Source organism: Macrobrachium rosenbergii, chromosome 2 (assembly GCF_040412425.1).
Source record: "Macrobrachium rosenbergii isolate ZJJX-2024 chromosome 2, ASM4041242v1, whole genome shotgun sequence".
Classification (NCBI taxonomy): domain Eukaryota; kingdom Metazoa; phylum Arthropoda; class Malacostraca; order Decapoda; family Palaemonidae; genus Macrobrachium; species Macrobrachium rosenbergii.
Window position 1 is genome coordinate 61,771,940 of NC_089742.1, and position 15,752 is coordinate 61,787,691.

At 35.5% G+C, this 15,752-nt stretch overlaps 1 protein-coding gene across 14 annotated transcripts in view; it reads left to right on the forward strand.

Annotated features, from left to right (window-relative positions):
* The window catches only part of kis (kismet), a 154,507-nt gene that overhangs the window by 93,675 nt on the left and 45,080 nt on the right, over positions 1–15,752 (forward strand). For all 14 annotated transcript variants that reach the window (XM_067119586.1, XM_067119623.1, XM_067119536.1 and 11 more), the window contains 5 exons: positions 2,909–3,033; positions 6,027–6,360; positions 6,585–6,687; positions 10,929–11,128; positions 12,863–13,036. In XM_067119586.1, coding sequence (XP_066975687.1) covers positions 2,909–3,033; positions 6,027–6,360; positions 6,585–6,687; positions 10,929–11,128; positions 12,863–13,036 — 936 coding nt within the window. The remainder of the gene's footprint in view (positions 1–2,908; positions 3,034–6,026; positions 6,361–6,584; positions 6,688–10,928; positions 11,129–12,862; positions 13,037–15,752) is intronic.

Genomic DNA, 15,752 nt, shown 5'->3' on the forward strand with positions numbered 1-15,752 from the left:
GGTTCCTGATGTCCAGTCCTTCGAGCCTCTCCATTCTGCGACATTGAGGAACATTACCAGAAAGGCTATTTTTCCTAACCGCTCTAGCGACTGCAAAGAGGGTTAGCGAACCAAGCCTTCAGTAAGCATATAGGCTTTAAAGGCATAACTTAGTTTGTACTTTAAGTCCTACTTTTAGCAAAAACGAGAACCCGTCTAACCCTTGGCCCAAGAGCTTCAAAATTATGGTATGGCTGAGATTCTGGGTCAAGAGCCAGAGAGTCCTTTGCCCTGTCAGGGCTCTCAAGGTCTACTTGACAAAACGAAGGAAAGTCGAGGCCCCTCGGACAATCTATGGTGTTCAGTGAAGAGACTGGTCTTACCTATGTCTAAGAATGCACTGGCGTTCTTCCTGAGGAACACGATTAAAAGCCCATTTATGCTGTCAAGACACTGATTTTAAACTTCTGAAAGTCAATGCTCACGAGGTGAGGCTTTGCAACTTCAGTGGCTTTTCAGAAGAATATGATCACTCAGTAACATTCTGGGTGCCACATTTTGGCGTAGACAATTCTGTGTCTGCCCCCACTACCTGAGAGATGTGAAGACGACACGAGAACTGCTGCTCGCTAGGACCATACGTTCCGCAGATACAATCCTGGGGGCAGGGGATGACACTCATCCATCCTATAGAAAATGGTTGGAAGTGTTTTTTTTATGGTTGTTGGGTCGACTACCAGAGGTGGACTTCCACTCGTTAGCTTTAGTTTTGCTATCCTAACTTAGTTAGGCTTGGTCAGGTGGTTGTTTTTACTGCTTGTTGGCCCTCATTGTATAGTCAATATGGTCTTGTCACATTGTGGTCACGCCTCATTGACAGATCATCTAGAACTCACCAGCTATACAGGTCACACCCTTGCTGGAGACTCTAGTTAAGCAGGTGGCGGACTTGGGTGACAGTAATCACGAAGTCAGCTATGCTAACAGGTAAACCAAGGTGTCAATCTTTCATCTACTTGTAGTGTGTTTTCCTAAATCTATTCTGTCTGTACCCCACTCCAATGGTGGTATTCAGCTATATATATATCTGACAGGTAAGTCTCATGAACAAAATGATATTTTTAATGATAAAACAGTTTGTTCATACTTAACCAGATATATATATTCATAGTGCCGCCCCACCTCCCTCAGGAGACAGTGGCACCTAGAAAAATCTGAATAGAAATGGGAATGGTTTCTTTGATACCCGCTTCTCCCAGCGTGTGGAATGGGTACTAACCACCTGATCTCCACTGCGTCGTAAGTTTTGAAATTGTCGATCATCAGAGAATACAGCTGTATATATAACTGACAGGTAAGTATGAACAAACTTTATTTTATCATCAAAATATCATGTTTATTTATAATGAAGGACTGAGTATGAACTGGCACTTTTAAATCTCCCCCAAATATATCAGTTTAGTTTGAAGAGATGAACCCAAGTGTGTTGGCACAATGAAGTTCTGTTGACATTAGGAGTCCTTGAAAGCTAGTCATCAGATTTCTCATGTAGTATAAAATGTTCATTCCATTAAAAATGTCAAGCACATAAGGAAATCTGTTGTAAGATTGAGACGGTTTGGATATATGATTAGAGGGGATAAGGAGCACTTGATCAGAAAAGGGGTGGTAAGGAAGTAGCAAGACAAAGGTAAGCAAGTTCTGAGAAATATCGGGAAAAGGGTGTAAATAATTACCATACATGATAGGAGAGTAGGCAGAGAAAGTTAAGGACAGAAGTGCAAGGAGAGGAGAGAACTCATTTTTGCTTAACCTTAGGAAAAGCTTAAATGAAAAGAAAAGGTTTCTGATGTTTATTATAGGGAAATAGGAGTCAATACTTGTAGTAGAGGATAGTATAACATTTATAGGTAATTAGTTGTGCTTACAAATGTAGATAAATATATCAAAGTAGAAACAGGAGCAGGGTTGAAAGAGGCAAAGACAAGAAAGTAGTACATTCTATTAAGGAATGTTTTGCAAATAAAGAATGATGTACTGAAGAATATACAGTCAACCCCCCGTTATTCACTGGGATGTGTACCACTACCCCTGTGAATAGCTAAAATCTGCTAATACTTAAAACCCCCTATGTAAATGCTTATAACTGCCTATTTTGATAGTTCAAAAAGCCAAAAAACCTTCAAAAAATGCTTATACCTGAATATTTTAATACAGTAGTTTTATCACAAACAGTGCATTTAGTCAGGGAAAATATGAAAATATAGTAATTTATGAATATTTCTCTGTGAAAAAATACTGCGCATGGGCGAATTTTCTGCGAATAATGTGTATACCCCTGTATATATTCCACAGAGAAATCCACGAATAGGTGAAGCCGTGAATCCACAACCGCGAATAGGGGGCGAGGTCCACTGTTATTTATAAAGTAGACTAGTAGAGTATGATTGTTCATAGGAATTTCACTATGTATTCATTGTTTTTGACCTGTATATTATACTTGATGTGTAAAGTGTTGTTGGGTATATATAACATTTCTTGCTGATGTCTTATTCATCTTTTCCTTCTGTTTCTACGTACACAGATTTTTGAGCAATAATTAAATGAAGCATCTTGAAATGTGATGGATCCCTGCGCTTGTGGTTGTAAAGGGAAATAAAGTTGCCAGTATAGTGGGCAAAGATGCAGTTACCATGATAAAGTGGTAGTGAAATAGCACATCCTGTCAGTAATGGTTTAATATCTTTAAAAATCCTTTTATCTTCAATGCCAGATTTCTTTGAGTAACTAATGATAGACACATCATACCGATCATTGGATTGTAGCATTTTTTGTAATGTCTCCTTCATTTGACCCACGTATTTAATGAGTAGCTGCTCTTGAAATATTCTAACTTGAATTTTGTGTGTTTAAAAATTTTATCTTGCAGGTTGATCCAGCTACGGGGGTCCCACTGACTCCTGCTTCTGCCACAACAACTCCTAGTAAGCCAAAGAGTGAGAAGAAACCCAAAGTGAAGAGTACTTCATCTGGGAAACGGAAGCCTGCAGCTAAGTACGTAGAATTTTTCATCATTATAGTATTCATATATTGTTATTTTCAATGCTTTAGCCTAACCTTTTGGGACTTACTAAATTAGCAGTGTTGGTTTCCCATCACCATTAGCTAATAGCTTTTGCACCATTTGAACTTATTCTCATGTCATATTCTTTGGTTTTAGTCACTTCACTTATATTTTCTTATTTTGGTTTAACAGTTCAGGTTGTGTTCTTAATCCTCTCTTATATACCTGTTTGATTACCAATTATTTACTTGTTTGATTTTGGTAATGTATTGCAAACAAGGTTTTTTGGTATGGGGTTAACATTCTATTCATTGTTGTTTGTGTTTTAATATTTTCATTTAAATTCTCAATTCTTTCTTTTCATTAACCGATATATGTGGCTTGAATTATTTTGAATTTTTCTCCGGTCTCTTGATACTGTATCTCACCACCAATTCCTTAATCATAATACCTTTACAGGCTTTTAATTGTCCTCAGGCCAGGAATCTGAACATGTATGGCATCATTATTTTCCAAAGCCTTAGTTTCCTAGAGTAATTTACCTGTATTTCAGTGTTGTGTAGGCCCCAGTGTTTCTTAGTTCCTACCAGCAAAGTCAGGGACTGGTATTTTCCTTTGTTTCGTATCACACTGTCTCTGTCTGTCTGTCTGTCATGCTTCACTGCATCATTGTAACTACTCCCAAACAGTTTACGGGATTTTAACCAAACTAGGTACAGTACATTGGTACATCATGATGTATGGAAGTGCATCAAGTGAGATGTCTGTCTGTATACAGTACCAGTATCTGTCGTATTTACCAATTCATTGGAACTCTTAAGTAAACAAGGGATTTTGGTCATACCTGGCATTGGGATAGGCATCACTTATATACCATGTTTGCCAATGTATAAGATACAGTTGTTGCCTTAAAGTATAAAAAAATTGCTCTGCATCTAATGTGGCTATAGTACTTGTGATGGAAAAAATCTACAGATCTGGGATGCCTTCAGCTGTGAGTGCTAAAGGCCTGAGCATAGCCTTGGCAAACAGTCAGCCAACAGTTTCCAACTCTCAGAGGAGCACAAGATAAACATAAGCATATTGCATTTACAGTAAACCCTTTTATCATGGGTCTCATTTATCGTGGACTCGTGTATTGACGGATTTCTCTTTGGAATGTATCTACCCATTATTCGTGGATAATTCGCCTATTCGCAGTATTTTTCACAGGGAAATATTTGATAACAACAGCCGCTACCTGGTATTTCTTAACCATCGACGGGTAATAAACACCAGAGGTTGCGGCATAAAATGACGCTATGTAGAATCATTATACCTTTATTCGCATGGATAAAAGATCGCCAAGGAAATATAGTGCTAAATTTAAGCCAAGTTGCAGCGAAAGCTGAGAAAACAATGTTCAAGCAAGTAATGACTATACTGTAAATTATCGTGGATGAAACTTGATCGAATTAAAATGGGAGAGAAAGTATTTTAATCAAAAACTACTGGGTATGAAAGAACACATACTGCTGTTTTACCTTTCGATAAACGATAAATACATAAAGCTCGGGTATTATGCATGAAATCAGGTGAAAATGACGGAATCTTGAATTTTTTACATAAAACAAATGCCTAAACGCCATCGCCATCATCTAATCTAAAAATAATAGATAAATTAATTTAATGTAGACGATTTTTACTTTATATTTCAACTTTAAAACATCAGTGACAAAATAACTTTTGTCCTTATAAATAAATATCTATACTCTAAAGATTTTACGCTAAGTAGAAGCAAGAAAAGCGCTCCAGAACTGAATTAAAATACAAAATAAACTCACGAAATATTTCCAAAGCAAAACATTGATCGTAATTTATATACAAAAGCAGTATAAGAATATATACAATATTATTGGATACAGTGAATTAAGGCATAATATTTTAAAAGATCCATGGAAAAGATGCATATTCGTTATGTTGATGTTTGTATAATACAATATGTGAATATAGAGTAGAGTATAATGTAGACTACGCTACCGTGTATGTATACAATATACCATAGTGTAGGCTAAGCTAATTCTTGTTTGTTATCCAATTCTCTTTGTATTGAATTATCATAAGTCATTTTGCATGAACCTCCAGAATTAGCTGATATTAATAATTACTATACCATGTATGTAGAGTATATTTTATAGTGTAGGCTAGGTTACCATATATGTATGCATGGTACTGAATACCCTAGTGTAGGCTAGGCTATGTTTGAGATACGCTTTGGTATTTCTTACATTATTTCCAACAATTTTTTTTTTCTTTTCTCTCTTCTTTTGAATCTAGCTGCATCGTAATTAGGTTAATACCTGTATAAGCATTTTTAGTTTGTTTTGTGTGTGTTTGAACTATCAAAATAGGCAGTTCTAAGTGTTTTTAGAAGGGTTCTAAGTATTCGCTGGTTTTAGCTATTGGCGGGGAGGGGGGGTTGTGGTACGCATCCCCCGCGAATACGGGGATGTTTACTGTATTCATATTGTGTGTGGTTTTTTGTGTAAGATAAACTTTTATAACAATTACAGGCATTTTGAAACTTTTGAACTTGTTTTTCCACAACTGTATGAAGCCCTCCTTCGTATGAAGTATGTGTATTTATGAAGTCTTTTCATATACTTTAATTGTCAAAGGTTGTCATGTGTTCAGATAAAGTTTCCTTGATAAAATTTGTGAAAGTGTCTGATAAAACCTTTCACTTGAGCAGGGAAAGTTTTATTAATTATTGAGTATCAGTCTACTAAATTAAAATATTCAAGCAGCTTAACAGTGTTTCTTTAATTGGTTTTACAGTACCCAGAATTATTTATTTTTTGGTGCTAGTGCAATGTTTGATATTTACAAAACTAGATAATTTAGTATGTGTAATTTGTCGTTTTCTTGTTGAACACTGTCAAGCCTTTATTATATGCTTCTGACATTGTTTAGTGTATTTAACCAGGATTGTCTTATTTTTCAGATTGTCCTTGAAATTTAAACCTAAAAAGAAACGACATGGCTCTGAATCAGATTACTCAGACATGGAAGTAGGTGGCAAAGGTGACTCTTCTGCCCGTGAGGAGGATGATGCAAATAAGAGAAGGTCAGGTCGTAACACATCCAGGAAGAAGTATGTTGATGAATTAGACCTCAACCTGTCTGATGATGAAAACTTACTTATAAAGAATGGCAATGCAACTCCTGGCCCCGTCAGTGCAGCTGGGGACTCACAAAATGGATCTGATACAGCAGCAGCGCAGGGTCTTCCAGAGGATGGAGAAAGTAACCTTATTAAGCCCAACTTTATATATGTGGTGAGAGTTGCTTTTAATTTAGATTTTACTAAAAATGTACAATATTTAAAATTAGGACACAAGTTTGTTTTAATGGTGTGCTGTTTGCACTGTATTACTGTACGTTGAAAGAAAAATATGGTTGTGTATTGGAATGAGACTATTTATTCAATGTATTTCATTTGGTCATTTTTTTTTAATAGGAAGGGATAAATGCACTATGTTATTTTTCTTTTTAATTTAAGGATCCCAACAGTGAAGATACTATGGTGGTTCAGATTATTCTTAGCATGAGGACAGGACAGAGAGAAGTGGAGAGTGATACTGAAGAGGAAGAAAAAGTAGAAGGTAGGTGGCCTTTCACTGTTAGTGTTTTTAGTAGTAGATGATAAGTATCTGTGACTTTACCATAATGTAGAGGAAATATCATGAAAAGTATAAGAAGGGTGAGAAAATAAATAACATTTAATAAAGAACAAGACAAAAGTTATTACTTAGACCTAAGATGGAAAGCAGTCAAGGAAATATATTATTGTAAAATTCCAAATACATTACCATTGCAGTATCCTGGCCCACCTTTATTGTTTAGATGTTTTGTATACTTACCTAAAAGACTTTCTGGTCTTAATTTTTATTTATTTATTTATTTTTTTGCCACCCAAGAGATTTTACCCTTCATTTCTTAAAGTATGGCCTCGGAGCTTAAAATATGTATTCCTCACACCACTTGTTTATCTTGTATATTGATACCTCGGTACTCATCGTTAATTGGTTATAGAAGGCACAAGTAATAAAGAAATTTGTCCCGTAAAGAATAATGTAAAATGAATTAATTCCTACCAGACTATCCCAGAAAATCCAATTTTATGCAATGATTGGCTTGTATTTTACTTTTACAACATAGTTGTAAATAAGGAAAATAATAAGATTAAGCACAAATATTTTGTGAAATTACTTCATTTTACCTTTAGTTTTCTCACAGATCATGGCCTTATTAACACTACCAACCGCTCACTACTTTTCATTTATCCATATCAACAAGAACTTTCATACTTATGTTGAAGACCTCATATATCTCTCTCTCTCTCTCTCTCTCTCTCTCTCTCTCTCTCTCTCTCTCTCTCTCTCTCTCTCTCTCTCTCTCTCTCTCTCTCTCTCCTCTCTCTCTCTCTAACATCAACTAAATATATCATTTATAGTCTCTCTCTGAGACTTTGATATTTGCTGTGTTTTTAAACACATTTTTGTATTGTGAGTTTTTGAAACAATTTTTAATAAAATTTTAGGAGAATGCACCATACTTGAGCTACAAAAGGTGTGTTAACTGTTTGCCCTGATTATGCTCTTACACTGATAGTAACCATTTGCTAAAGTCAAATAGTACACTAGTATTTAAAGTAATGTTAACTTTAATGAAAGTGATGTTTGACTTAATTTATGCAATTATATTGTATTTATGTATTATTGTCATATATAATAAGATATGAACAGGGCACTTGTGAGCCACTTGCATTCTGGTTTTGTTTATATTCTCAAAAACATTAGCTGATTATCAAGGATTGTTTAAAAATGCAGCTTACCTTTACTTGTATGCAGTAAATTTTAAATCACTAAGTATCAATTCCATCAGTTCCGGATGTTGCTTTTGACTTAGCCTAACTATCCTTAAATTATTCTCTTTTTACTCTAAAATCCAGCTTACGACAACAAAACCACAAACAGACTTACAACAACCATTGTAACCTTCAGAGAGAGCTCTCTAAATGTTTTTAACACTCCATCCTGTTTGTTTACATTTTTCTCCTCCCGCCATTTTCGTCCTGTGGCGTCACTTCTATGAGACGTCCACAACAGTTCTTTAAACATAAGGAATGCTTGCTATACAAAAACATCTTATAAATTAAATATGTGCCTTTCTTTTATACATTTGCAATACCCATACACTTCATCAATGCAGGTGCTTTTTGCAAGGTGTTTTTTTTTTTTTTCAACTGCAGCTCATATTCAGTGTTGTTATTTCTTAAGATCTTTTTCTCCCTTCTCCCCGTAGGGGGTTAGTGCCATCAGTGCACCTCACGCGGTGCGCTGTAGGCATCACTTGAGATTTTCTGCTGCATTCATTCAGCCCCTAGCTGCATCCTCTTTCGTGCCTTTTACTGTATCTCCACTCATATTCTCTTTCTTCCGTTTCCCAGCCCGAGAAGAACCCTAAAAGAGTTCAGAGGTCTGGTTAAACAAATCATTTATAACTAACTAACTAAATTCTCTTTCTTCCATCTTACTGTCCACCCTCTCCTAACAGTTGTTTCATAGTGCAACTGCAAGGTTTTTCTCCTGTTACACCTTTCAAATCTTTCTATTCTCAGTTTCCTTTTCAGTGCTGAATGACCTCACAGGTCCCAGCACTTGGCATTTGACCTAAATTCTATACAGGTAATGTCCTACTTACAATAGGGTTAGGTTCCAAAAACCCCATAGTATGTTGGAAAAAATGTATCCTGAATTTAGCCTAGCCTACACTAGGAAATTCAGTACCATCTATACATATATGGTAGCCTAGCCTACATTATACAGTATACTATATATATATACATTGTAGTAATTATTAATATCAGCTAATTCTGGAGGTTCAATGCAAATTGACTTATAATAATTCAGTACAAAAAGATTTTGAATAACACAAACAAGAATCAAACGTGTACTGTAAGGGGTGCTCCCCAAGATTCGGTCTGTCGTCGGCACACTTGAACGGTGTCAGGGTGTTGATGGCTACATGTAACTAAATACTCAAAGTGAGGGGGATAATAAAGCAGCAAATTTGAGTTTTAAAGAGTACCGTATATACTCATGTATTATGTGACTTTTGAAGATCTAATTTTGAAGCTAAATTTAAGGGGGTCACATCATACGCAAGACATAAAATTAGCATATATAATATTCACTTTAGTATCGTATTATAAAATACAAACATAATGAGTATACATCTTTTCCATGGATCTTTTAAAAAATTATGCTTTACTTCACTGTATCCAATGACATTGTATGTATTCTCAAATTATGGTATTATAAAATACAAACCCAGCGATCAGTGTTTTGGTTCAGAAATCAGCAGTGGGTGATTACGTGGTAAATTTATTTTGCCATATTTAATTACACATTTAGAGAGAATTTTCTTGCTTTAGTTAGCATAAATGAATCTCTAGATATATACTCTAATTATATGGGACAAGGTTATTTTTCATTATACGAAGTGTTTTTAAGTCAAAATATGACTTAATTATGTCTTGTTGTAAACTAAATTTAGTTTTTTTTTTTTTCGTTAATAGATGGCATTTGGGGCATGTTTCTTGTGTAAAAAAAAAAATCAACAAATTCTATTTGCTATTTTCACTTGATTTCATCATGATACGAGCTTTATGTAAATATCTTTTATCGGAGAGGAAACAACAGTAAAATGTGTTCTTTCATGCCCAGTTTTGATTAAAATACTGTTCTCCCCAATTATGTATGGTCGAGTTTGATGGTATATAGAAGTTTACAGAAGTTATTGATGTTGACGGTGCATGATAATTTATAGTCATTAACAGCTTGGACATTGTATTTCAGCTTCAGCTACAACATGTAGCTTAAATTTAGCGGTATAGTTCTGTGCCAATCTTTCTCCTTAGGGAATAAGGGTTTAGTAATGTAAAAATATATCATTCCTATTCAACTTGATGCCATTTGTAACATAACTACAGTAATTGTTTGCTATCATATGATGGTTGAAATGCAAGCAGAACAGCTGTTGTTATCTGACTCAGTTGTTCATAGCAAAACAGCTGTTTCTTGTTTGGTTGTTTATGGCTGTAATGCAACTCATAAACATTCCGATAGTTAAGGTAACTGACATACACCAACTTCAGATCCTCGATTTGGCTGTTTATGCAAGTGGTTTATATACATAGTAAATGGTTTTTATTTAGAAGAAATAGTAATTAACTATTAGACATACCATAAGTTTGGCAAACCTGATTAATTGAATGACAATTTGCATTTAATCTACCGAACAATTGCTTTTAGGCCTATTAATTAGTCAAACACTTAACTTAGATGTAACATGCATTATCTGTGGAACTGACAATGTGACAAACATAGTAAGCGTAGCCTAGTATATCTTACTGAAAAATAAAATTGCCCCAGAACCATAATGTACTGTATGCACAAAAAAAAAAAAAAAAAAAATTACAAATAAGGTTAGAATGGACTCGGAGGGATTCTGCAATGAGAACTACTCTGTGACTAATGCTGCACTGTTTGTTTGGTGTGAAAGAGGTAATGCATCACAGCGTCTTGAGATAAATATGTATGAGCACGTTGAGTGCCAATTAATCAGCTTAAGTACCAAAACAATTTTATCTATTGAAAATACGTTGAGTGCTGAATTTGACCAGCTCTGAAGCTTACAGGTACCAAGGTGTCACTGTATAAAATTGAACCAGAATTTTAGTTTTAAAGGATTTTACAGTTGCACAGGTTTAAAGTTACCTGTCATAACTGATGGTATTGTACATAAACAGTGTGTTTGAGATCTTTTGGTATTTCCTCAGGAGAAGAAGAAAAGCCTAAGCAAAAAGGACCACCAAAGAAAATTGATGTTGACGAGTTTTATGTCAAGTATAGATCATTTTCGTATCTACACTGTGAATGGAGAACAGAAGAGGAGCTTTTAAAAGGCGATAAACGTATTAGTGGGAAAATAAAGAGATTTAAGCAGAAGAGAGCAAATAGCCAAAATGTGATGGACTTTGTGAGTATTTTTTTCCATCTGTTACATTTATTAATTAAATCTGTAGTTATTGTATCTTGTCCTCCAAGGCAAATACTGCCTAACAGCAGGAAAGTATTAATGATACAAAAATAGATATTTTACTAGCAAATAAACTCTGCAAAATAATTAGGAGAAATAATCTTAAATTAATGTTTTGCAAAATTAAAAGAGAAGCAGAGCTAAATACACTGAACTTTGAAAAACCATAAGGTATATGAAAATTATGATACTTGACAAATATGCTCGACAAAATTTTATATCCCAAACCGTACCACAGCGCCATAATTATTACTCTAAGTAAACTCTGCAAAGATCCAAGGAATACTACAGTAAGTTCCAGAAAAGTTTCATTAACCAGCTGCTCATACTAGTTATTGGAAAAATTGGTAACTGTTAAACACTCTTGGTATATCTAAAGTTGCAATTTCCTGTGTCTAACCCAGTTTGGCCCTACACTAGAAGTCCATCTTAGATTCATTGATAGATGTCAGTGATCAAATATGAAGAGAACTTGGAGTGCAGACAGATAGCTCTGGCTGTCTGTTTCTTGTGTTAAAGAAGTCTTGGACGCTACTTAAAGATACCCAAAAATCATTTTACAACTGTGGTATATGTGATATATGTAATATATTTGAATTAATTATGGATTTGCCAAAGAAAGTGTTGAGCAGCACACAGTTTACAGTAAAGGACATTGCCTATCAGTTACCTTCTAGAATAAGAGACAAATCCCTCAATGGTGCCAGCCAGGTTTGGATAAAAACTTTGTGATCGATCATAATATTTACACCAGGAATAAATGTCGTATACTTAATTTTATTCATCAAAAAATCTGTTCTTTGTGACTTTATTTTTACCCTTTTCAAAATGAAGGCAATTAATAAGGTACAAAGCCCTTGTAAATGATTTTTGCTTTAAAAATACTTATCATTGACTTGATAAAAATCATTTTTTTTTTTTTTTGCTGTCCCTGGAAAAAACTGCCAGAATTCGATTCATCCAGATATTAACACACGTAATCGTGTGAAGTTGTACTGAGATACCAGAATCCGAAGTTAGAGCAGCCTGAGTGTTGGCTAGCGCATTACACTGTTTTTCGACAAAGCCTTCAAAGCTACTGGCTTGCTTTAGTGATTTTACTGTCTTGATCAATTGAAAACGGTTCTTAGAGTCAGTTTTTATTTTATTCAATAAAATGTAATGCAGTATGTTTTGTAATGTGTTTTGTTGACTAGATATAAACTACCATTTGCCACTTTACAATTTCTTTCATTCAGATATTGGCTGGCTTCCTTCAGGAAAATGTTCAGGTTATCCAGTTAATACTTTTTTGTAACCCATACTTGGTTAGATAAAATGTAATTGTATTCCAATTATAATGACAAACCTTTCTAACCATGCCTGCAAAAGCTAGGAGCTTTAACCTCATTGGTCCAGTTTAAATATTTTCATAGCTTACCGTAAATGTGGTTGGTTCAAAGTTATTATTAGTATTTATTATTTATGTAGCTCTAGCCAGAACGGTCATCCTTGGTAATCTTGTTTATTATTAAAATATTTGTAATCAATTAAAACAAATACTACTGATGCATTGTTGTTCTGCTCTCAGAATTTTTCTTATTTGTATGTTATATTTGATTTTTAAGGAGATTTGTGGGGGTTGGTATAAAATGCCACCTAATTTTACCTATTTCTAATAACACCTTGCGACAGTTAGAAGAAGAAGCCTTTAATCCTGACTACACAGAGGTAGACCGTATTCTGGACTTGTCTGAGACAACAGATCCCACAACGGAAAAGGAAATTAAACACTATTTGGTGAAATGGAAGTCGTTGCCTTATGAAGATTCCACTTGGGAATTGGAAGATGATGTGGATCCTCTAAAAGTAAGTTTCATAAATATTGTATGGTAATTGTTGGTTTTAGTCTCCTTGAAAGTGTAGTCTTCTGTATCTTAGATCCAGTAGAATGTATACAATGGTATTGAGAACCTCTTAAGGTAATGTTGGTCATGCTTTGCTTAACAAAAGTGTACTCTTTAAATGCACTATGGGATTTTTATATGAAGCTTTTTTTTATGTGTAGCAGATATTTCTTGTGGTTAAAAGCAAAAATTTCCTTAGCACAGTATAACCCAACGTTTATACCTCGTTTGAATAAAACTGTTTATAACGAGGATATCAAATCTAGCTGCTCATTTCTGTTAGATGCCTGCTCATGCATTCAAGACATTGCATTTTAGAGATATTTTATGGAAAGTTGATTGTTATGGTGTTAATTTTAATTGAGTGGAATGTAACTTGTAAAAAAATGAGGTAAAGAAACGCTTATTGTATACCAAGTTGATAGAGACACAAAATTTGTAAGTAATGGGCCTTTTGGATTAGGATGACAGTCAATTACCACGAAACAGCTGTATTCTTTCTATGCATAATTTTCAAGTTTTTTAATACCAATCTTTACTCTCCTGGTTTGGTGTGAAGTTTTTATCATTTTCCTGTAGGTTGTATCAGTGGAAATTTAGAATTTGTCAGTTCCTGTATAAATAACCCATGGTTTTTTTGGTTAATTTTTTTGGCTACAGTTTGGTTGTAAACTTTTAAGTGGTTAATGTAAATCTGAAGACTGCCATTCATCTTGCCCATTCCCCAGCTGGCTGCTAACCTGGTGAATGGACAGTCCACGTGGTATCGGTTACTCCCAAACCTGTTGCTTCTGCTTGCTGTCCTATTACTGCTCCTCTTTCACCATCCTTAAGGTGCATGAGCTACCTATGGCTGACAGTTCTTGCACAGCTTTTGGATAACAACTTGTGGCATAGTTCAAGATTGTCGAAAGCCTGGTTATTGCCTTGTTTGTGTCTATGACAGGCGGGATGTTTTGTTTTATGTACTTTACTGGTGGTATTGGCTGCTCTTGATGTTGCCTGTTGTGCCCACTCCCTCCGCACTGCCTACCTCTTTAATGTGTTTAAACTACTGCTCCTGCTGTTGGTATTTTGTGGCAGGGCCTCCTGCTAATTATATGTGCCTATTCCACTGATTTCTGAGTGATGACACATGGTGCTAATCTAACTGTTCATGCTCTATGAACTTATTGATTATCGCTTCCACTGATGCTGCTGTTGCTGTTGCATCAGCCATTCCCAGATCTGTTGCATTCAAGCCAGCATCTTTGCTGTGTTTACTGATGTTATGCCAAGGGCAACTCATTTGCTTTATAGCCTTGCTGCAGTTTAGATCATTTCTCCTGCCACTTGTACCTGCTTCCTAGAGGCTAAATTGTCCCAGTGACACTTGCTAACATAGTGTTTTAGATTATAGAGACCAATTTAATTGTATCCATGTTAGCACAAGAGGCTCATCACTGTTCCTCTCTGGCAGAAGATATTTCTAGGAGAACTACAACTTCATTTACTCTGATGGAGATGTTCTTGCAGCATGAATTCCTGGGCGATACCAACTGATAAGAATGGGTTTCTCTTTTGGTATATAAGACCAAATTGTCGAATGTGGCACCCAATGGCACAAGGATGGTACACTTTCTAGGCAGAGCCTCAATCCTTCTTATTAGGAGTTATGACCTTGCAAGATCTGTAATGACCATCTTTGGTGCACCAACCTTCAGACCACCACCTACACCCAGACAGGAACAATCACCCACCTTCATCTGTTCTGTTTGAGCAAACCAGCTCCCCTTTTCAGAGAAAGGTCTGTCTCACATCATAATCAGTGAATTTTATGAGGTATAAGTGGATCTTTAAGGATGTAAGATAGAAACATGTCCATGCTGTTCCCATGTCATCCTTTTTGGGTATTGAAAGCTTGTTAGCTCGGCTGAGAAGCTGCTATCACTCTCTCCAATACCTCAGCACCAAGAGAAATAAACAGCAGATGAAAAGCCTGGACCTTGCTCCTGGTGGCAACAGGAAGAGTGTAAGGCAAGGGAGACATCATAGTGATGGGATGAGATGTTGAAGGGAAAATCATGCACTACCTTTATAGGAGAGAAGACAGCATCCTTTGCAAGAGTCGAAAGGTACTGACATGGCTGCTGAGCGACTGATGGGAAAGACTAGTCTCCAACAGTCATGCACTGCTCTAAACACATTGCACCGCTGTGCAGAAAAAACAGTCCTTACACAAAGACATTCTTTGAATGATGGTATAAGCTTGGGGAAGTGCAACAGAAGCATAATAAAAACCATAGTAATAAATATACAGACGAACAGTTCAAGGTAAATGTTAATGTAAGCAAAACAAAAACAAAAATAATAGGTATTATTCAAAAGGAATGTATAAAAGAATATCTCCTGAAAGGCAAAGCTTGTAGTTAGGAAGGCATGAGTAAAGATATGATTTTGTCCCAAAGGTTACCATCAGCACCAGGAGAATCGTAACAGTAATACTGTATAAGGCATCAATTCACATAACCAAAGTCATGAAAAAGTAGGAATGAATTTGAAGATGCAATCCCAAGTGCAATGCAACCTTTACCATAGAAAGAATATCCACTGAAAATTCATCCAGAGGCCGTAGTTCATTATCATAGACTTGTAAAGAACACAAAGCTAAAAATGCTCATAAACTGAATATTGGAATA